Genomic DNA, 25,491 nt, shown 5'->3' with positions numbered 1-25,491 from the left:
TAGAAATTCATAGATAACTTAATCCTACGAGAGATATATGGTATTCTATTTATTGTCCGGGGGATTAATTCATGTTTTGAAACAAAACAAACGCTATAAGGTTGGAAACGATAAATTAAATAAAGATTCAGTCTTAACGAGTATCCATATACTCTAAACAACATCAACACCAATAACGCATTTAAGGGCAATAGTTTACAAAATTTGAATATAATAATTGCTGTGGAAATACATTGTATTTCATTAAATATATATGATACAACCGTCAAAGAAAATATTCATGGAAAGATTTTAAAAAAAGAATTCCATTGACGCAAAATGCGTGTGATTTATAACAAATTTGATTTTATTCTCGGAACTTCATGTTTTCATTGTTATTTCTGCAAAAGATGAAAATAATTGTCAATTATAGCTAGATTATGACTATATTTGAAAACCATGTCGATTTCTATCACTTCATCGTGCAAATAGATTACTAGTATGGACCATATTTTATAAAATGCCAATGAACCAATATTATTCTGACCAAGATTCCTAATACCCTAGATCTTGTAGTAAAGGTTGGATCTGTCAAAAGATTAATGGGTCTGGTGTTGGCAAACAGTTATACTTTCAGGATATGCAAATCCATGATTTTAGAGAGTATGGTCAGCCATCTTGTTACTTAAAAGATTCAGCTCTGAGTATTCCGAGAGCGCATAGAACTGTGCTGTGCTGTTTTTTAATTCATGGATACAAAATATCATACCTTCGGGGACGTACCTTGTAAGTTGATCCCTTTTTTATGTTTGTCACGGGATTTCCCTGGGGCATCATATAGACGCATTTTGTCAACGCACAAGGAATACCACACTTCGCTATGATAGTTCTCAAATTTACTAAATGATGTTACTTCATGTGACTGCTATACACAGAGGACAAAGCCTTATCTTTTATTCAGAAATTGATATTGTGAAGAAGAAATCTGTAGACAATTGATAATCCTTACAAATGATTTAGATTTGTGGTAAATATTTCCTTCTGTCATCTTATCTCTATATCATATTTAGAGAGAAAAGAATCACACGAAAGCTCTATTTAAAAAGCAAATTGAACCTTCAGCGCTGCTCATGTTTCCAATGTTTTATGAGCCTATGGGGAAACAAACGCCCATTTCTTCTAGTTAGAAAGCACATCTGAGACACGACTGTGATGGCATTTATTAGCCTTAATTCAATCGAATGTCTCGAATGCAATTAATTGTTTCAAAGAACCATCTGATGACCGTTGCTTAATATACACATGGGAAATATAACGTGTTAATGTCTGGCGAGTACCAGATGTTTTTATGGATAGCTTCTGAAATAATAATATTTCTAGTTGCTCGTCAGTCTCCATCAATATATTTAGTTTGAATCTTACTGAAATTATATTTGTAACATGGAATTGATGATGTCGGGTACCACCACGTTCTTTGTAGCGAGAAAAATTGTTAACATATCGACATGAACCTACTCTATCGAAAATATTAATAGTGTTCACTGCTTGTAGCAAAAGGCTACATTAAGCTTTTTTTCGCTGAACTACTGCAACTTACTATTTCCTGTGGGGCTCTTGTAGAAGTTGAATTATTGCTGTCAGCTTAAAACCTTACTGTTTTCTTTCTGTAAATACACTTTATCAACCTGTTTGATTCAAGTTACAGGTTAAAAGATAGTTGGAAAAAATTAAACGAACCACATTTATTTTGCAGTCCAGATGATAGTTTCGGACTAGAGTATGTACTTTAATTATCATACAACGTCACAGACCTTCTCCATGATCTATAAAGCTGCCGCTTCAAATTAATTTTGTTCTTTTCTCCCTTGGGTCTAATTTATTTGTGGTGCTTTTTGTGATAATTAGTAAAAGCGTTGAACGATCAAGATCGTCAAGAGAGTTTCGTGACAGTGTTATACTGGAATTAGATTAAGAACAAATACAAAAATCAGAGCTAATGTGTTGTGGACTATAATTTGCTAAAACTCAGGCCCAATCTGACAGAAACCATAAATGCATGATATTTGCGATTTGTTACAAGTGTGTTGCCGACAACTTTTTTGCAGTTGTCTATTGTACGTTTAGTTTAATCAAAACTATAAACAGGTTTTTTTTTCGTTGAAGATCATCTATAAACTTAATCTCAAAATGACAGAAAATTGCATTCCATTTTCACCACTTATAATAAGCCTTCCTTTGAAAATTTTAGCTCGCCTCACGAAGTACTAGCTTATTTTGTCATTTGTTGCTCCAAATTAGTTGGCCATTTACATTACCAAACGTGCTGTGAATTTTAAATTTTTGTGTGATACTAAATCGTCTGAAGGTAGAGAGTAAGATGAATAGTTTGGATGATTTCTTGTAGATGACAATACTCATATATCTTAACGGATTTCTTGGAGGTGGCAGGTAATTTAGTTTACTGGGCAGCCAATCATTCAAGTAGTCGTTCTAACAGCTTTGTGACACATCCGATTTTCTTTTTCATCTTAATAAGAACATCTTGAAGGCACTGTAAATGGCTCGCCATAAGAACTCTTCAAGCTATGCGTAGGTTATTCCGAATCAGAGCGAACCTTACATATACTTTACTCTTCTTTTATTTCATATAGACATAGCATAACGAAATTCGTTGAAACACACTTTACTCTTTATCAACATGGTACAATATAACGAAATCAAATCGCGCCATTGAAAATATTTGGCTACCAATTTTACTGTCGCCTCGAACTCAACCAGTGAAGTAATTATTGAAGTTTTTAATGGGACGATATGTATTCATATTAAGACGAAACGATGTGTTCCTATATCCAAATAATTGCTTCACTTATGTTTATCTATTGTTTTCGTGTCTTTTGCCACTTAATGTCTACATGAATGATAGTAATTTACCATGAAGTATTTTACTTGTCATATTAGTTTATCAGTTCCATATTTCATCTATAATATTTGTCTTGTTTGATCGTTTCAGGACTCAATTTGTCAAAGCTATGTTAATGGAATATGATAATAAAGTGACGCCAACATTTGATTTGGGTGAGTTTTTTTGATGGTCTAAAGAAAGGTCTGAGAGCAAAGCTGGATGCTTGAAACTTAAAGTTTTGTTTTGTCGATCGAACAGTAACCAGTTACTTTCTTTAATTGATCTTGTCGTAAATGCAGATGATAGTAGTAGAACAATTTGCAGCGTCTCGAGAAATTGTTTATAATCACAACCGCACCAACCAACCATTAAGAAGTTTAATAGTCGCAAAAGTTGTGAAATTTTTTAACCCCCGATTGGTCCTGCTGGATTGTAGATGATAAGTTGACGTCCGAAGATGCTGATATCCCAGATAAGGTAGTTGTTGGTAGTTACGGCTTCGCAATTCCCCCCTCCCCAACTTTGAAATTCTTTATCATTTTATATAGTAAAAGAATGCCCCACCCCCCACCTGAAAAATTTTGTAGCCCCTGCATGGCCCGCTCACTGGTAGTATTGGGTTGGTTCATATGTATGTTTCTGCACTGGTAGTTGGTGCGTTTGGTCAATCCAAAGTTATACCAACCTGGGTTTCGCTCATGTCGGCTGAAACGGATGCTTTGAATCACATCGTCATATTGACACTTAACAGTGGGCGTTCTTGAAGTGGAAAAACCTTGTTTCTGTACAATATCTATTCCTTAACTGAATTGCTTTTTGATGAGAAATTGACATGTATTTTCTTTGCAAACTGTTGCTGCATTATATCAATATACTATTGAAAACAGATATAGCGATACTCGAGACAAATTTCAGTTGTATGCTAATTTTCATTATATAAGCTTAGGTTTCCATGGGTACAGTTAGATTTTATTACTGAACCGTGATATATCCGTTGTTTTTTGTACATCATTTTCATCTAGTTTGAGAATCAAGGCATTCCGATTAATAATGTCTAATTTTATTAACTTTCGCCTACTCTAAACCATCATTCTATTCTATTCTATTCTATTACAAGCAAATGGGTAATAAAACAGATGCAGAAGCTCATAAATAAGAAACTTGGGCAATAACGTTGAATTGATGACGTTCTCTATATATATAACATGTTAAATGAAGGGGTGGCAGATTTTAAACTGATTTATATGTACCAAGTTAAAACAAAATATTTCTTAATCTTTCAGGAACCGCCACTAACGTAGACGTAGCATTGTATATAAATAGCATTGATTCCATTAGTGAAACCACAATGGTAAGTATTTAATGGATTCTAGGCAATGTAATTTAATTTATATAACTCTGTCCTTTTTTTGTAATCTAACAAGTTTCTACCGAAGAACCATTCTAATTACCTTATTTATAACCAATCAAGTCATGTTTCTTGATTACAATGATGAACAGAGGGCTAACGAAACCTAAAGTAGAAAAATGTGACAGCCTCCTTGCAAACAATATCCCACAATTCGTCATTGTTAGCAAGAATCTGATCTTAATGATATCTCGTTCGTCTACCATTAATGCAGCATTGAGGCCATAACATAAAAGTTATCAAAGGCGCCTACAGGACACGTTGAAAGTTTTATATAAAATAAGCTATTTGTCGCGGCTAAATCTTTCTCATTAATCCAAGAGTGTAGGAAAAGCTAATAACTCTTTTTAACCTTTTCCATACATTTCAACTTTTCTAAAAGCAATTCCCCATTTCTTTTTAATCATTTTATTGGATATTGGTTTGTTAGTTTTTTGGCTGAAAACTACTAGAATTCAGATGAACTTAATTGAATCAATTTTCAAATGCATGTAGTCTTTTAAGCCTTCACCAAGCTATCATCTTTCTGTCTATAAATGGATATGAATGTATTCAATCTTGTGAGATAATTATGGGGCTACAGACTTGGAGCTTGTATAATTGCTATTATTTATACTAGATACCCTTATTCCATTAATCGGACAGTATTACATCAGACAATAGGGAGGTCATCTCGTGACTTATAAGTACCGAGTACAACTATACTTAGAAATCACAGAGCACTAAATATCACATAAGAGTCTCAGACGAAGCAACATGTTGCGATTATTGCAGTGTTCACATTAAGGATATTTTTTTTAAATGGAAATAACTAAGTACAAACGGGGGTGTTCATATCAATCCTTTCTGGCCATGTAAATATCAAGATAAGGAAACATGTTACGACTATTGTTGTGTTCACATCAAGCAATTCTAACACGAGGAAATCAGACGCGGCAACATGTCACAATTACTGTAATGTTCACATTAAAGATATCTAGTTCCATGTAAACTACTTTAGTGTTCACATGAATCCTTCCTGGCCATGTGAAAATCAGATGAGGCAACGTGTCCTTACTAACGTGATGTTCATATTAAAGAATCCCTAGTTCCATGGAAATTAATAATTACAACTAATGTAATGTTCACATCAGTTCTTCCTAGTCTCATGGAAAGCGATAAGAGAAAACTTAAAACTATTGTAGTGTCACGTTATAGATCCCTATTTCGTGAGAAAAATCTAATTACTGTTCACATCAATTCTATCTAGTCACATTGGAATCATATGGGACTACAACTATTGTAGTGTTCGCATCATAGATTCTTAGTTTCATCTAGATCGGTTGTTGGATGGTGTTGATTACAACTCAAACGACCTAAATTAACTGAACTGTTTATGGTTTGAATTTGGCCAAGATGTGGTCTACAGACCCCTATTAAAGAAGTCGTGACTCGTTCGGAAGAGAGACTCTTCGAAACTTCTTGCCAGTGTTGAGGATGTCTGAAATGTGGCTATTTGAAAATATTAAACAAATTGTGCTTCGATATCATATCACGTAGGCCTACATGTATTTCACTTGATTTATCTCAATTACAGTTCCAATAGACAGATAGGCTTAAAAATCTTAATACATTATAAATCAATTTTAGCAGGATAATGCCTCGACTTAACTTGTCGTCACAAATTTGTCTCGTAGATTTTGAAGATTAAAGTTTAAGATTAAGCGTAGGTTCCAACACTGATTTAAATTCCCGCTCGTTTTTCACTGAAGGAGGTGAAGTGAGAAGATTTTGGCAACTCATTGGGTTTTTCTGGGCACAAAATATTGTAAAAATGAAATGCATGGAGTTTTATGTCCTGCTTTTCATGGAGGGTGCAATGACAGGGGGAAACCGGGTTGAAAAATCCGAAGGTATTATCTCGACCTATGCCGAGATTGAACTCTGGACCTTCAGGTTAGCGATCAAGCGTCTAACTCACTGAGCCACTGCGGGTTCCTACAAAATATTGTAGATCAATACATCTCATCAAATTTGATTATCTACAGACTTTCCGACCACAATCACGTTTAGTTTTTCTATGAATTCAGATATCAACTAATAAATATTGCTGATGGAAGTTTAGTTTAGCAAATACTGTCTATTGTCAAATTTGATTAAAATTTTCCCTTGTATGGAATATGAGCTTTAGAATAAGTAATGGCAATAATGACGTTTTGTAAGTGTACATTTGACTCGGAAAGTTTCATCTAGCTTTGGCTGTAACATTGTTTTTTGAAATATGTATATGATTCATTCGTGAACTTTAATTAGCCTTGTCAGTAGTTGAGGAGTCATGCACGAGACCGTTACGTCTTTTTCAATGTTAAAACCGTTATTTTGGTCACTGAATGACGCCATCGTGAATAACCGATTGAAATCATCTATTTGGTTACGATTTTGAATTATGATTTATTACCCACCTAACTGAAATCTCCTTCAATTTGATGGTCGTTATTTTACCTAATCGAATTCTTTAATCGTTGGTTGTTATATTGGCATTAATAGAACCTAAACAATGATAAACTTAATGATGTCAGTGTAATCGGACAATGAGACAAAAACACAGCTCTAGCAATGCACAATACAATCTATTTCATGTAATTTGTCTGTAATACTTGATTGAATTTTAACTGACGTTTGACTACAATTTCGTATCATGTCTAATAACACTTAATTATATTTGAATACCAATGATCGTCATTCCAAAGCTTCAAAGCGCGGGAGACATAAATATTACTATTAGTTTTAAATAGAGCTATTGTACACTGTCTGTTTCACTGTGAAGTCTCTTTTTATCCATACATGAAACGCAAAGCATTGGTATGCTGATAACTGGCTTTAAACTACACAATTCAAATAACAGAAATATTTTGATAAAAGAAATTCAATGTTCAATTCAATGATACTAAGCAATGATTGAGGAAGTAGAACAAATTGACGGTTGTTTAAATGAAGAGGATCGTTGAGATGTCTGAGTAAAAATTTGATATCCAACAAAAACTTTAATGGAGAAAATCGCATTTGATGTATACCATGCTCTCACAAAACCTTTTTCTTTCTTCACAAGACAAATGAATGTTGCAATAATATTTGCCCTAACTGCATTTTTGCTGACCTTAAATCATTCAATTTTATTCGGGAAAAGCGCAAGAAACTTAAGGCCATATGCAGCGTTCGTACTTGACCTAAACTTAGACTTAAGTCGAACTTTAGGTATGCACCGGTCGATCTTTACGAAAGCTATCAAATGTAGAAAATGAAAGCCTTAATCCTAACTTTGTAAAGTTCGACTCGGGTCCACTTGACTTTAGTCAAGGTAAGAGCGCTGCATACGGGCCTAAGTATAATTCGACCACAGCGCTCAAGAACGAAAACTCATTTTTGAGCAAAATTTTACTCTAGGCTATTCAAATTTTGTACGACAGAGTTTCTTGTGTACTTGATATCAGACAATAAGGATTCATGCAACCATAGATACAAAGTCATGAAGGAATACCATGTGTTATCCAATGGCTATCAGTTTAGTCCGATCGACACATAGATTGCCCACCGTGATCATCGAACCGCATCGCATTGAATCCGTCTAATCGTGCTTCCAAATCTTAGTGATCGAGATCGACCATAGATAAGACAAATGCTAGGTTCCACTGTCGTGTGATCGGTTTAATACCCAACAGTTGGTCATTCGTAGTACAACTTTGGTTTGGATGCAAGTGGGTCCTTGATTTTTCATTTCACGCTAGTTCGCATACTGAACACATACTGTATACGCAATGCACTACCAGATAATTTCCCAAATTGGCATACATTGACACGTAATTGTACTTCGTGTTTATGTAAAGGTTAAGTATTGCATGCGCAGTGTCTACATGCCCGTAGGCATTGTTTACGTAATGTTCACGCAAATGGTACGAAAATTACGCACATACTAGTTCATTCATCATAACGACACTGAAATGCGAGTCTCATTTAAATTTCGGTACAGTGTAACGCGGCCTTAACCAATTTCGGTATAGGTTTAAATTTATCATAGATGAAAATAAAATTCGATTGTATGATGGCAGGATATCCTTCTTTAAGCCGGCTCGTTAACCAAGGATCGATTGTGTCATTTTTTGCTTGGATTTGCAAATTAATTGACGTAAATAGAACAGTAAATAAATCAATTAACTGCGCCATTTTTTCATTATCTCGTCAACATTCATATGCGAAAAAATCTCATTTGTTGCTCAATTGTCTTAAAGCTCAGTATTCTTTTTGACATGTAGTGGATGTGATCAAAGACGTTCTTCAGTCAAAGGTTTTACAGGAATTATCATGTCATATTTGATGCATCAAAACTTGTTCATGGTTGGACTCTGTATGTCCTGTACCCAATTAGCAAAGGTATAATCGACTTAAATTGTCGATGAGTTCACACGAAAGTCTGTAAGGATTACTTCCAATCGCACCAAACACACAGAAAAGAATTGATCGTAAACTGGTATTATTAACTTAATGAATCATGGATTTTCATACCTCAGATCACAGTTGAGGAAATCTTTGAAGAATGAATCTCAAGTAAATATATTCTTTTTGCTGATCAAAAAAACTTTGATTTCGAAATGCCGATGTTATCGTTTATCCTCAAAATTCGTTAGTTTCCGCTCACCGATCAATTTTCGTGCAATTGTTAACTTTCGGTTGGGTTGGTTGGTGCGACTCAACTGAATGATTAGAATTAAACCTTTAGCATGCTTCAACTGTAATAGTGAATTTACTGTTGTTTTTTTTAGTTAGGTTCAGAGTTTAACGACTTCACACTTCGCGTCTCCATAAATTCTTCACATTACACAATTAAAAAGGAAACATAATGTATCTGAAAATCTCGTGTGGATTGAGTCTAAAGTCTGTTAATTAGATTATTCAATCATTTCCATTCACAGTATATTACGTCTTGGGAAATACAGAGTAGTTTAAATACGAACATACTCTCTAGCTATGATTGATAATGTCTCCGATGTATTTATAATTACTTCTGATTGGTTGCACTCGCATATAATTACGTTGGATTGGTTGGTTGGTATTGTTATGTACAGCTTCGGGCTATTAGAACATATGTACGATATTTATTTTCTTCGAAAAAAATGAAAAAATTCAATAAAAAGGAAATAAATTTCCATTCACAAATGCTAAGTACCTTTCGACAATTTCCGGCGGCACTCTCTGTCAAGTTCAATCCTGATCGGAAATGAATGAATTTTACCAACGATTTGTCAAGTGATATTAACATGGCTTTGGGGGATAGTTACGATACTGATGCATTAAATGCTTCACTGCGATAATTACTACTTCACTATCATTTTAAATCCATATCTTACTACGTTTTGTTTTATTGGCTTTGTGTACAAACACATGTAGTCCTGGTCGACGTCCTTTTAATGTTTAAGCACTGATAAAGACATCACCACGTGAAAATATGGACATATTTCCGGCAAACTGTGATATGTTGCAAAAAAAAAACCATGACGGTGACCTTTATTGTAGGAAATATGGCATACTTGATCGTAAGGTTGTGAAACGTTTCAATCAACATACGCCATGTAGTAATCAGTAATAATCACAAATATACATCAATTGATATTAATGCTCATGATTTCGAAGTACTCAATACAATACCCCTGGTCAAGGCCAAATCTTTTCATCATAGCTCATTGCATTCTTGGCTCAGTATATAACATTATTCAGTCCATTCAGTCAGTTATATTGATCATCATATGTCATTGCATTTATTGCTCGTATCAATCACGTTACCAACCACGGCACTATGCGTTAATGGCTTTTGGTTTCTTTCTTTTCTAAGACGTTATTTCAGTATTTGCAATTGTTGACTTCAACGATGAAATTACAAGTTTATGCAAAATATTTCAATTTTAGTCATTTTGTGGCATTTGAACCTTATCAGAATGAGATGACAAGCACAAAAACAAATTAATTTTAAATGTTAAGTGTTGAAGTCTTTTTCATTGGCTGTTCGGATATATACATAAAGGAGTAGAATGCAATAAAATTTGATTATTAAAAACATGGTAAAGATTTCTAAATTATACTTTTACTTCTATGTATCTTCTTAGTCATCCTGCATTTGTTTTAAATAGGGGTGTTTAAAAACAGACCGTAGTAATTTTTAAATAAGCACTTTGATCTAGTTTTAGTGTTTGGCTGTATTATGGCTCAGTATTTTTTTAGTTGAAGTCTTCAGAATAAGGAGACATAGTTTGCATTTATTTTGCTAAAATGTGTACATTAGTTTTCAAACAACAACCAAAATAAGTACAGACAATGACTGTTTTAACTTTGTTTTTTTTTTGGCGTTCTAAAATTAACAGCAAGATACTTTAAGATAAAACTTTCGGATAGTTCAGTGACACATTTTATCTAGATTTTGGTGTATGAATTTGAGCGACAAAATTCCCTTTAAAGCTGCAATGGACAATAGTTAAAGGCCTTCACAAAAACATGCCAAATTTATACAGGATAAAACGGCCATTCATTTGCTTGTAGTTATTTTCAAGGCGGTGATATATTGGTTCGGAATCTATAAATGACTATTCTGCTCTAGTTAATTTCATCTTTACTAACTAGACCGTGATAATGTCTAGTCTTTGAGGGAATTTATATTTCACCTTGTACTTGTCGACCCATGAATGTAATAGATATGTTTTATTTAATTTCCAACAACCATGAATGGAGACAGAAGTCATTATTCTGTGGATAGAATAGAAATACGTTTTTGTTTATCTAACTTGTTGAAGATCCCACGACCGATAGTAAAACGAGTTCACTATCCAATCCCACCGCCAAAAACACATCATACTGAAGAACATCGTGTGTATCCCAATGCATGTTTGATATTCTTGGCTGGTTGTTTTAAAAGCTTTAGACATTGTAATGCTATAAAGTGTTCTATTCACAATGTGGCCTTTTCAATATCTCTATGAAATTCAATTAATAAAGAAATCCAAATCTGATCCTGCGCTAATTTATGAGATTGGAATACTGGACATCAGTGATGTATGAAAGAGGTACATGTATTGCCTATATTATTCAAAAAAGACTTGGAAGCATACAGTTACGATCCCGTCATACCAGGTTATGTGTTGTTACTGCGATGGGAAATGGCTCAGAGCATGTTAACGTCGCCTTAAACGCCGGACGAGAAACTTATTTTTTAAAAATATGGACCTACTTTTACCGTCGACAATGATGGCAGTTCTGGTTTCCTGGACATTAACTCTCCTGCATGATAATAAAATCATACGATGATAATATTATAGGATGATAAAATCTACTTTCCTTACAGAGATAACACTGAAGACACGCTTCTTGGGAATAAGGCGGAATAATATAAAGCAGACACAATGAAAAATGTGTGCCAATTTTGTTTAAGTGATGCAATTTTAAAATAATTTCTTCAGAATACTTGAATTTTTGTGTATGAAGGCAAAATACAGGCAGTATACACTGAATGCTCGTCGACTCAATGTCGATCTGGGGATGTGTCTCGAATGTTGTAAGAAGTTGTGAATGGCCGCTAAAACACCATAACAATTCCAATATATTATGACCGGAAGTCGAAACAAAAATGGAGTTTAAATGGACTTCCGTAAGATATTTCTATTCTAAACTGCGTACATTTTGATATGTGAAGGCTAAGAATGAGAAAGTACATTGAATTATGGAATATCAATATATCATATCAAGTATACTGCACAAAATTTCGCCAGTGGGTATTAACTTTGGATACCATGCATAATATGCAATTACGTAATTGTTAAAATACAAATACACGCTATAATAGCACTTTATATAATAAATATGTAGATTTCACAAATTACATGGCTGTTGTTTCAGAAGGCAAATATTATTAATGTACCAGTGTCTTTAAATGTCTCTGACTTAAGTGGTGATGTCACAAATGTTAATAAAATGCAATTTACGTTTAGCAATATGTTCATACAGCGAAATTAGTAAGACATTATGGATTAATTGAAATGGTGTATTAGGCAACACATTATGATTGCAATGACAAGATGTGTTAGGCAACATATAATGGCTGAAGTAATATGACGTACTAGGCAACACATAATGATTGAAAAGACATGATGTGTTAGGCAACATAATTATAATGGCTGAAATGACATGATTTTTTAAGCAACACATGGTGATTGAAATGACATGATGTGTTAGGCAATGAGGAATATTTGCCAGGATGTTTACCTTAGCGTATTTTCCATCGATTTTCAACTATCGAGTTATCTTTATCGTCCATAGTCTGAAGCACAAGAAGCCTGTTTATTGTTTCTCCAGACCCATATGTCATGTATGAACTTTCGCTCCGCATCACTGACTAAGCTAATCGGGTTGAAAATCTCGACCAGAGCCGGAAATAGGAAGAATCAGAATACAGGACTTTCTTTGTGGTTAATTTGTTTAACATTGTTTAATAATCTTCATTAATTAGAGAAGGAAATATGTTCTAAAGGATAAGAAAATATTACGGCACATGTTGACATGGCTGGTATATATTAAGACGTCGAATGAGCCTTTTTGATCTGCCAGATCTCCACAGGATCTTAACATTAGGCCTAGGATAAAGAACGAATCAGTAAATTTGATATCAATAAAGGCCGGATAGAGTGAATTTGACGAACTGATTGAATTTCTAGATTAAAACATTATGCATCTTTAGAATCAATAAATGTGGTTGTATTAAAGGACGTGGCATGATTTTCATGAATGGCAGGAACAGGTTGGACACCCGTTCGACCAATGTCAGTAATAGTGTGTTTAGCTCACTACCGAAATTTGAGTCTTCAGATCCACACGTGTCCAGAATTACCGCTGTTTTAAAATTAAAAAGGTAGATTAGTCTTTTCTGTAGACTCTCTCATGAAACAAGAAACAGATAGTGAAATTCTAGAAATCTGTCCCTTTTTAAGAATGATCGAAATGTTAAAAAGAAATTGTTAAAAAGTAAATTTTCTTGGGTTATTTCTGTGGAGAGAAGCTTACTTCTCGCCGATCTATAATAATAATACTTCAGTATGAGAGCAGATGAAATAATATATCTTTCTGATAAGATGTCTTGGTTTTCCAAAAAGAGACTTAAAATTTAAAATGAAATTAATGACAAAAAGTCCACAAAGGTCTCAAGCCTCTTCGTATTAATTTCATTTGCCAAAATGATACGTAACGAAAATTAGGTTTTCTTTTTCGAAATATTTGAATTATATGTCGGCTCTCCAAAGAGACATTACCTTAGTTAGATTAACCCAAAGTCGATATGTGGGTCACTTTCACATAGACCATAAGGTTCAAGATGTAGAAATAGCATACATGAACGCTGATGTGAATTAATATGTAGACTAATGGTATCTAATCTAATTAAATCTGACTAAAGAGATCAACAGTCTCAAAAGGAATAGTTTAAGTTTGTCGAACCTCTGGTCGCTTCTAAAGACATTTAAATTAGCTTAGCATCGATAGTTAAAGAGTTTTAAGAAATCGGTCGTTTCTCATCTATAGACCTTAAAACGATTTCATTTCCCATCTGTAATTAGCTTCAAAATCGACTTTCAGCTTCGAAAGGAATAATATTTTTTGATTCCATACTTTTTTTTTTATTTGAAACCTGTTTTAACATACAAAACTACCCGAAAGAAACATTTGAATTACAATAGCCTAAATAGCTAATAACTATCAAAAGTCGAATGGAACTGTGATCGAATTAACTGAAATGCATTTCTGTACAATAACATTGCCTTCGATCTACTTTTCCAGGTAAAAAAAGCAATAAAGCTTAACACAGTTCTTGAAGTTTAATCTTATCTGGCCTTGCTTAGAGCTGGAATTGACTTTATTTCTTGAAATTGAAAGAAGACAACCTTTATTCGCAAAAACGTTTTCCATTCTATTATTACTTTTGCTCTGTTTTTATTTTTATTATTAGCTTTTATTTTTGTCACTTCAGTTAGGGTCTAACGACAGCCCTCTTAAATGTTCGTCATATTAGAATTTTGAATCGATGACGTCTACTTTAACCAATAAAATTTCTACCCTCTCCACGCTAGCATTATTGAACGCGGTGTTTATCTGATAAGTCAAATGGTTAATTTGGCGAACGTTCCAAAGGGCTGTCGTTAGACCCTAACTGACGTGGCTATATTAAACATTATTAATATTTATGATTAAAAACAGAACGGAAGTTTGGTCAAAAGTTGAAAATCATAACGTTTTTTTCGATTTTGGATTATTTTAAACAAAACTTGGGTTGAAACCGACGTGGTTCCGATCTTGGTTTTTATGTGTTTTTTTTGTGCAAATGATATAAGACAATTCAGAGAAATTTTAACTTTTGGAAATAACATAGTTCTGTTGTTTTTTCGAGCACTTTGAAATTTCTTCGTAGAGAGCAAATTTCATGCAAAATCACATACGATGAACTTATATGAACACATTTGTTTGCCCGTTCCACCCATGACTACGGTGATGGTGGACATCTCAGCTGTCCAACTTTTAAAAGTTTGTTCAGTCATAACAAAAAACAAAGGGTTTTGGAAATAAGGCGAACCTTATGCCCATCCAACCTTTAAATTAACACAATTGTCAGTTAGCGTATCTTTTCTTGTCTGGTGAGCCTTTTTCTACACACGGATATCGCGGAGCAGGAAATAAGGCGAACCTTATGCCCATCCATCCCTAAATTAAACAGTTGTCAGTGGGCGTATCTTTTCTTGTCTGGTGAGCTTTTTCTACGCATGGATATCGCGCAGCAGTCGTCTTTCTTCCTCAGGGGGTTACACGTAAACTAGATATGACTTCAGTATATAGTACTTTAACCATCATTTCATTGTACCAGACGTTGGGAATTCAATTACATGTATACCATTATCAAATTGTTATTCTTTATCCTGAACGTTATCAAATATTCCAAGTAAAAATGAATCATATTAACGCCACCTTTTATAGTACTGTCACTATCTATAACAAACAGTCTTGATAAGTTGAGCTGTTATCATTTTATTTTAAAGAACATTATCTGAACAACTTATGATTCATTTCATTATCTTTACCCACAAGAATTAAACATGAACACAACGGAGATACAGACAGACAGAAATGAAATTGACACGAAACAAGTCAATGATGTGCTTTTCTCTTCCTGGGGACCTAAAAAGAAATATTCAATAAGGACTTCATTAATTTAAAGAGAAATAACTTTTGACATTCAACACGTGGGTTTTATTGATAAAAAACCGTTGAATTTCTTGGCATGATGATATGATAATAGATGATAGATATTTAAGTCTAAAATGGATTTTATACCAAGGAGTTGTTTTCCTTGTTTTATACTGTATTTACTTGGAATTGACATGGCTCGGTTAGTTAGACGTTTGCTTGAACGACTCGATAATAGGATAAGATTTTCCCTTCAGAATATTTTTGTGACAATGTTACTCTTTTTTGCAAAATGCATGAAACCTTTAGTACACTTTAGTATCAGTAACCGGAATTTTTGTTTTTATCAGTAATAGTGTTCATAGAACACCGTCTAAATTTGAGCCTTCAAATCCATGTGTGTCCAGAATTATCTGAGTTTGAAAGTTAAAATGACGATTCGTCAATTTAAGATAGTCTGTGATATATAAAAAATACATATATAGAAAAAGTGAGTAAAATTCCTAATTTGAAGTATTTTAAAAGAAATTATGTGCGATTCGGACGTTGGTCCATTTCTCTAATTTGGCGAACCAGAATTGAATAATCGTTAAATTGGTACATATTTTTGGGAGCATTTGAAGTTGAAAAGTGATATATGCGAGTCTGAAAAATATTGCTATAGTAACAATAGTAATAATAAAGTCTTTATTCGATTACATTGTTGATTATAACACAAATTTTGTTTGGCATTTACATTTATTATATTATGATTTACATTAGGCAGGAGATAAATCATACAATGGACGTTGCTCTAAATATTGTGATACTAGAGCATTAGATTCTCCATTTTCAGTTGATTTAGGTCTTGAATAGAAATACTAAAATCGCATAATTCCTTCAAAAATAACCCAAACTAGGAATTTCACTTTCTATTCCTATATATGTCAATCTATATACGGCAGAGTCTCAAGAAAAGACGGGGAGCCGCGGTGGCTCAGTGAGTTAGAAGCTTGCTCGAGATAATACCTTTGGATTTTTCAACCCGGTTTCCCCCTGTCAGTGATGCAGGTACGAGGGGCTACCCGGTTTCCCCCTGTCAGTGATGCAGGTACGAGGGGCTGACATGGAAAAAGCGTCTAGTCGTTCGGATGGGACAATAAACCGAGGCCCCGTGTGCTACAGGCTGTGCACGTTAAAGATCCCTCCACATTTGGAAATCGAAAAAGAGCAGGCTAATGCCGCTGTCCTGGCAAAATTTCCCTCATTGCACCCTGCATGGTGTTGCCCGTCTTCATTAGCCCACATGGTGCAGAAAAGTAGGACGTAAAACTCCATTCATTTCATTTCAAGAAAAGACGAGTCGTCTTTCTAACTTTTAAGCGCAGATAATTTTGACTAAACATGGATGTGAAGCTCAATTTCGACAGTTAGCTGTGAACACTATTACTGATTGGTTAAGCTAAATAATATCCCTTTAAATGGATTCAGGTACGTTAGGTCATGAAAATGAGGAACCCGTCCAATTTTTCAGTTATAATGAACATTGAAACAAGTCCAGAAACATGTAGAGAACTGCACCGGTATTATGAAGTATTTTATTTGAATGTTTTGTATTCCAGGATTTCAGTATCAATGCCTTCGTTATTCAAGAATGGGTTGACCCAAGAATTCAATTTTTCGGTTTGATTGATGCTCCTTATTTAGAACTGGATTCGAAGCTTATAGATGATGTTTGGGTTCCTGATTTATATTTTGCTAATGAAAAGAAAGCTTCCTTTCACACTGTGACAGTACCAAATAAAATGTTACATCTGTACAGCAATGGTCGCGTGGTCTACAGATTAAGGTATTTTCGTTATAATTGTTTATATACGCGCACACATTAATGCGTGTCTGTCTACCCAAAAATATTGCGTGAGTGTTTGTTAACACCAAAGAATGAACCTTATGGAAAATCAGACAAATCGAAAAATATTTAATCAGTTATTGCTTTTGTTCTTGACAAGTTGTTGTGGACACGATAGAGAGTGGTTTCTTCGCAGATTTTGATATTACTTAAGGATTCAATAACAGACAAATAGAACAATATTTGATATGAGCTATTGCCCTTCGTCTTGAAAACCCGTTCAATTTTTTATTTGAAAATGTTTTTTTGGACACGATAAAGGATGAACCCTATTGATATCAGACAAATCGAAAAATATTTGATATGAGTTATTGCCCTTGAACTGTCTAGAAGGCACAATTTGTACGAAACTGAAATTGTATATTAATACCCAAGGATAAATCCAAATGATAACAAAAGAACAAGTCAATCACCAGGACAACTTGGCTACCGTATCACTATGGTCATTGTTATTATTTCTCAATCTATTAAGAGCTAGAAATAAGCAAGCATTTTCCGATTCATGTCCTTCATATAACTTTATTTTTTTATACACAAGGAAAATCTTTAGAAAATGTCAAAAGCCTTGGGGTAATTCATACTAATGTCATCCTTGAAGTGAAATCGTTCCGGATTCTAAGAGGATTCGAACAGGTCTTATTATACAGACTGTATGTGAACAAGTATGGCTTCTATTTGCCTCATTCCGTTTCCTACCTGATATCAGTGGTTCGTGAAATTCTATCAGACTAAATTACAACTTCATTATCGCAGAGACTAGAAAACCTATTTTGAATCAATTTTGATAAGAATGTTTATTTTGAAAGAGATATTCATATGGTGATATATCCTTATTATATTTCAATGATATGCGAAATACTAGCATGTTTCATTAGTATAGATATGTACAGACAACTAAACAATAACATAAAAAAAACATCTTTTCATTTCAAATAGAAAGTACATTCCGTCTAATTAATTTAAATGGAAACACAATCGATAAAGTCACATCAAAGTGAGATAAACAAACACCATTTATTCTAGGTGATTAATAAGCCGTATTGTCACACTTGAATTTTCTTTTCAGAGTATCCTTAACAGCAACTTGTCCAATGCAGCTTCAAAGTTATCCAATGGATGCACAAGTTTGTTCTCTTTACATTCAGAGTTGTAAGTAACAATCACCAGTATCAATTCTGTCAAATAAAGATGTGACTGTTTTGGAAATTTCAATTTATCGTGATGACATCTTAGCCAAGGTTTTATTAGTAATTGCCAGCGAATTTCGCTTAAAACATATTGAAACTTATGTAATTGCCATTCAACAGACTCGATTCATACCATTCCAAATTTCGCTCATACTATCTCCAGATAGTTAATCCATACATATCCCATAATATGTGATCTACACAACGGTGACAACTTGGCCATTACTGGGAATCGAAATTTTGGGCTTGCAAGATTCAACAGTCTGCTTCAACCCGGGGTATGTTCACCCTGAGGGTGTAGCTAACTATTGTAGGAGAAGGATTTTTCTTTGTTATCTATAAGGCTTAAGGACTTCTGATAAATGTTTTTCAATAGATGTAATGTAACAGCCAACAAAGCCTGGGTGTTTTGGGGTGTGAGGACTTTAAATGATTGATCTGAGGGGTGTAGGGACTGAAAGAGGTTGAGAACGACTGCCTTAAACACAATATTTAAAACAAAACATATCATGTCGGAAAACAAAAGGGGGTTAGTTTTACCTTTCAGTTGCCTATTCCACAAACAGCTTACAATTCAGTTGGAGAGAGAAGGATCCCATCCGGCAAAATAAATTCATGGAACTGCCTCAGTTTGAGTTAAAGAATATTCAGCATAAAAATTGTTCTGAAGATAGAGATCAAGGTGAGTTCTTTTCAAAATTGACAAAAAAAAAATTATGGGAGCAAGACGGAATTTGTTTCATATTTACAAGTTATGTGAAAACATGTAATTGTAATATGAAATTACCTTTATCTAATAACTAGGGCCCTTACATTTCAATTTGAACCAACCAAATCTTCTAGAATAACATTCCTCTGATGACATACCATGACTGGTTTCCTTTTTAGAGTGTTTTGTATAAAATTTATAACAAATTGTATTTTGTTACGTCAGGTAGTACAAACAATTGATATTTCAAATTTAACGAATGGAGTTTTGCGCCTGATTGGACACGGCGAAGAGAAATTTTGCCAACTTCGTGTCAAGGAAGCTTGAACTTTCAAAAGGCTGTGACCTTAATATGTTTTACAAACTAGAAAATTACTCACAAATTCATTTTTTCTTTTACTCAAACACTCCAATTCTTAGGAGGCTTAATGTTTCTAGAAACGTTCATACTTCAGATAAATGTTTTAAACTTATTCATAATTACTTAAAAGTAGAAGAAAAATAAAAACTTCATCTGGTTGCCAAGACAAATAATATATTTTGTATTGTCAAACAGTAATAGAATTTTTTATGCGAATTTGATTTTAGAAGATTGAGTATAATACTTGGCATTAAGATATGTCCACCTTCGAGTTTTTACAAATTTTATGACAGTTCTATACGGCGATCTCGGCTTGTAACGGTTATCCAATCCAGATACCCACCAATATAATCATGGGATAGCCTATCCACTATATCTTAATTTCCGTTGCCATTAAGTAGGCACAGCATAAAAACTAGGGCCCAAATGCCCAAGGTAATATCTAAGTACTCTATAAAAAAAACTTATAAAGTTTTTATTTGCATTTGTGATATTGATAAGTAATCTTCATTCGCCGAAAATATCACAGATTAATTAAACGTCAGGACGTAGTAATATTTATAACAAAAGAATTTTCTCAATTGTCAATTTCGGAATCTAAATTAATTTCCTTACAAAATTCTACGTTTGTCTGGTTTCGTCGTACAAATGGAAATATTATCTTATTGGACGTGTAAAAAGCTTATCTCGTAGGCGAGGTTCTGTAGCCCAGTCAGTTAGTTACGTCGAACAAACTTAATGGTGGTTGCGGGTTTTAATCTTGATCGGCGTGGGAAAAAATCTTGAAAAGTCATCTTCACTCATAATTCCAGTCAACAGCTGTAAATGATACGGATTATCCGTGAAAGATCAAGGCCAAAAGGTTTGACCAAGATCCAGCTGGTAGACCGTCTTTGACTGTATCCATAAAAAGTTTATTTTAAAAAAAATGTAGACTTGAGTCCAATTCAATTTCAATTTCAAATTTCCAAATCCTACGTCGTATTGAGCACAATATGGCTACTGAAATTTTCCAGATCCAGTTAATGACAGATCTCTTGAATTTTAAATTAGGACAAATCGGGTTTCACTTGAGAGCTGAGAGCTACACTTAGCTAATAAAATATATTATTTTTCCAAGGGGGTTATTCGACGTCTATATACTTTCACACAATCTTGAGATGATTCTGAAAATCAGATTATTCAATCAAGAAAATTTATATATATTTAAAAATTAAGTATCCTTGACAATAACTTTAAGAGTGTACACAATTTGAATAGAATAAGCTTTACTATATAATACAATTATTACTTTTAGCATAAACTAGATAAAGGCACAAATTAGATGAATACTAACAAATTGAAGGCAGAAACCAGCTGAAGTTACACGTTATGGGTATATGCTTTCTACTGTCCATGAGGATTTATTAATTTCAATCTAACCATCTATGTAAATGGTATTCGTTAATATCTGATTCGAACTTTTTTTCTTCTCAGTGATGCAGTTCGGAAGGACTGACATAGAAAGATCTCTTAGGTAGATCTGATTCAGTAAAGCGTAGTGTAAAATAGTTTACACTGAGATATGACGCACATTTGCAAAAGTTCTTCATGTCTCGCAAGAATATCCCGGCTTGTAACGGTTGGCATTCCATACAGTGGCGTCTCTACAGGGAGGAGGGGCAGGGAGGAGGGGCATTGTCTCCCAGAAAAGAGGCTGGCCCGACTTTGCCCCTCCCCCACTTCCATTTTTGTTTTCATCATTTTATATAGTGAATGAACAGTCTGTGGCCCCCATGGAAAATTTTGTGGTTCAAGCTTGGCCCCCTCACCTGATGTTTCCCAGAAACGCCACTGATTTCAAATCCAACGAAGCGTTGTCTTACGCCTATTTCATTTTCTAACGTAGCCCATGGCAGTTCTTACTGTATGCAAAAACTACAAACTTGCGTCAAAAGTAAATCTGCTTTGTAAAATGCCTTAAAAGTATACGTGTACCATTTTGATTTTTGAATATATATAAATATTCTTCAGAAGTACCAGAAATGTACGAAAATCACATAATTACTTTGAAAATATCTCAGACTAGGTTTCCTATCCAATTTCTATAGGTTTTTTTCTATATATGGCAGTGTCTTTAAAAAATATGACTCGTCTTTTCTACTTTCAAACACGCATAATTCTGGACACACATGGATTTGAAGACGGTTAATATTGTAAGCTGTGAACACTATTACTGATTGGCTTAGCTATAAAATTACATCCTCTTTTTGAGACTTAAATATGATTGGTCAAAATAAATATTGCCTCTGTCCCTTTAAGTTAACATTGAAACACTCAATCAAAAAATTTTCATTTTTATAAAGTATATTTTAATAACCATTAACCATTGAGATAAAATTTGTTGAATTCTGATAATAACGGAGCCCAGACTCTTATGACAATTTGATTTAATATCTAAAATGTTTCACTCAACATAGACACATAGAAAATTCATTCTCACTTCTTTGACAGAAGTTGACATAGAATTTTAATAAATCATTCCAGACAACAACTACACAAGACAGTTAAATTATACCAGTTTTTGTCCAAGTGTCTTCAGAGATTTAATTCAGTGGAATTTACATTGATATAAAATCAATCATGTAATTTTCTTTGGTAGATCTTATCAAATGGTTTAACCAATTTTCTAACTTTTTACAGTAGATATTAGATCTGCCTCTCTGAACCCTTCCTCGTTTACTTGAACACTAATACAAGAGTCTATAAATGCAACATCAGTTATTCGGAAAGAAAGAAAGATTTTACAGTTCATAAATGATCCTTTCTACCAGCTGATCCTTGGCCAAACCTCTTGGCATTGGTCTTTCCCGAATTATCGGTACCCTTTTACAGCTTTGACTGGAATTGTGAGGATGACGTCTTCAAGTTCATAGGACTTTTACAAACGAGTTTAAAACCCAGAGCCACTATTTGCAACTGACGTCATGTAAAAAAAAAAACAAGGCTCTAGCTAAACTTAAAGTTTTCAGAGTTGACAACCCCTATCCCGCAGTGGCATTATATATTCCGAGTAGGTGTAGATGAAATATCTCATTAGGAGACAGTTATTGTGATTCTCATATTTGAGACATCAATATGAATCATAAGATATTTGAAAATCAAGTTTCAGAAGTTAAAGCTGAAATTCAAAGTATTGCCAGAATATAATTTGATTGATGATTCGCGAAGTGATCAAAGGGATTCAAAAGCAGACAAACCTGCATTGAATTTGGATTAAGCTCATTTTCTTCTAACATAGTTCTAGTAATAAAAGAAATCAATGAAGAAAATTCGTGTCAGAAAGTTAAGATAGAGACTTTACTCTTTGTCTCTCTCTATAACAATTGTGTTGATATCAGGGCAATATTTTGTTGGTCGTGTAATCTTAATATAACATTAAAGGGTTTTAATCCCACTGTTCTGTGTGTTTAATCAGAGGTTGACATGTAACATCCAAGGAATTGCTTTTTACATTTCAACTAGTTGACTCTCTGTCTGTCAAACCGCTAAGACATGGTTGAGATAGTTCCGTTCAATTCGGTTTCTTATTGCTAATGATGTCGGCGGAGGTACCTAATGGAAAAACCATAAAGAGATTCGGATGGGACAATAAATCGAGGCACAGTCTATGTACATTAAATAGCCCGTGGTCACTTGGTAGTAAAATAAAATAAGGCCACACCTTCTGCTCTGACACAACATTCATGGTCACAATTCGATTAGCAAGTTGATAAAGCGACACTTTTTGTACATTATCCCTTTCAAGTTAATAAAATTATAATTCTCCCTTGTCACAATTTGCAACAGCAAACCGATAAAACGATATATTTCTACTTATTCATATTGGAGCTAAAAATCGGGAAATAAATTCGATGCTGTCAACAACCCATAATGCAGTTTCCTCTTTTAATATCATTCTCATCACATCATCGATTTGTGATTAACAATTTGGCCCCAGTTAATCTAGCAATAATACCCTTGATTAATTTCTCAATATATCTAAACCTGTCCTAGTGCTGATCGACCAATATTCTATTCTCCGAGTAATAACAACACTGACAACAACAGTATTGTAGTACGATATTGGTAGTGTACAAACGTGAGAATTATGGTAATGATCGACATAACTCTTCTTAATTGGTACCGGTGACAATGAAATTGTATTCAGCAAGACCATCTTATAGTATTTCCTGGATTACGAAACCTCACTAAGGTCTCTTTAAGTAGTAACTCTTCAGAATTCTTAATAACCAGCCGAATACTTAATTAAATAGTTCGCAACAGAATGTTTTGAAATATGGAAGTGTAATCTAAGAATTTATGGTCTTTCAAGTTTTACTTCTTAAAATTTTGAATATTTATGGGTCTTCAAGGGGTTAGACAAGGTCTTTAAATATCTCGACACCATCGTCCTGGTGTGACAGGGATTTAACAGTATTTTTCTCTAGCACTTGCATGAGTATAGAGAACACTTATTGTTATTAATATGTACAATTTTCTGTTCGACGTCTGTGGTTCCAGCAATTCAAGAAAAACACTTATCAATTTGTGACTAGTTTATTGCAAGTGATTATTTGTCTGAATAAGTCTTATTTTGGAATATCGGGAACTATAGAAGACAGGTGGTAATCGACATTTCGAAATGCATCAAAAAGCTCGAAAACTTCTCCCAAATAATATTTAATGTGCTAACTTGCCGGTTCTCAAGAAATTTACCTTGACTAAGCTTTAATGCTGGAGTCATTTACTCTGATTGTTGTGTTCATAGTATTTTTCTTCTTCTTCAGGAAATTTCACATGTATTGCAGTCGACTTTTACCTCCAAAGGAACATTGGATTTTATATGATACAGATTTATGTACCTAGCATGTTAGTTGTGCTTCTTTCTTGGGTTTCCTTCTGGTTAAATGTAGACGCTGTTCCGGCTAGGATTTCATTGGGCATTCTAACAGTTTTAACTATGACTACACAGAAATCTATGGCGGTATCTTCTCTACCCAAAGTGTCTTATATTAAAGCTATAGATGTATGGATGGCCGCGTGTTTAAGCTTTGTGTTTGTGGTATTGTTGGAATTTGCTCTAGTCAACGTATTGGATCGACGACAAATCAAGAAGCCGTCTAAATATAATGCTGTTGCTGAAGGCGAAGAAAAAATGCAATTACAGGTAACAACTACATTCTGGTCAAATATTTTTATAGATCTGCGAGCTTATTTCGTATATTCCAATTTAAAGCGTCCATACTTGTAGCGCATCTTGGAATATTCGGATAAAATTACCACAAAATGTCAGGTTTGTGGGAAAAAACCGAGACATGAATGATTCTTGGTTTTTCTGATAGAGTATAGTTAGGAGGGAATTTTTCTGGAGTCCACCTAACTATACACTATCAGAAAAACCAAATATCATTCATGTCTCGGATTTTCCCCATAAATATGATAGTTCTGTCCGACTAGGGTCCTTTATTTGTGATGTTTCCATACAATTATTGTTTCAAGGTATACGTCAAACAGAAATAATTCAAGGCAATGTTTTCAATACACTTTGTGTAACCCTTTCCTATATTTAGATGCCCTTGATACAACCTCGCCAGAAGCGAGAGAATTCCGTAATGAACCATTAAAAAAATGTCAGAGGTATATTATGACGTATCAATCGCTGATATTTTAAAACATTAATTTTACATTTTTAAACGGGTATTTCTCCTGTTGGAAACCTCTATTCTATCCAACTGGGTCTGACATCTGGGGTTCCTGTATTTCTGCAACAGCCAAACCAGATCATGATAGCGAGT

General features: G+C 34.1%; 1 protein-coding gene across 1 annotated transcript; it reads left to right on the top strand.

Annotated features, from left to right (window-relative positions):
• Nucleotides 1-4,154: 4,154 nt before the first annotated feature.
• Nucleotides 4,155-24,947, top strand: LOTGIDRAFT_111366 (hypothetical protein; the record flags this gene model as incomplete). Its single annotated transcript, XM_009048871.1, has 5 exons — nt 4,155-4,232; nt 17,132-17,358; nt 18,485-18,567; nt 19,153-19,287; nt 24,484-24,947. Coding segments are annotated over 5 exons (987 nt in total), but the record flags the coding sequence as incomplete, so codon positions are not given.
• Between the last annotated feature and the right edge of the window lie 544 nt (nt 24,948-25,491).

The sequence above is a fragment of the Lottia gigantea genome, assembly GCF_000327385.1.
Source record: "Lottia gigantea unplaced genomic scaffold LOTGIsca_13, whole genome shotgun sequence".
NCBI classification, from domain to species: domain Eukaryota; kingdom Metazoa; phylum Mollusca; class Gastropoda; family Lottiidae; genus Lottia; species Lottia gigantea.
This window is presented reverse-complemented; position numbering and strand designations above follow the sequence as displayed.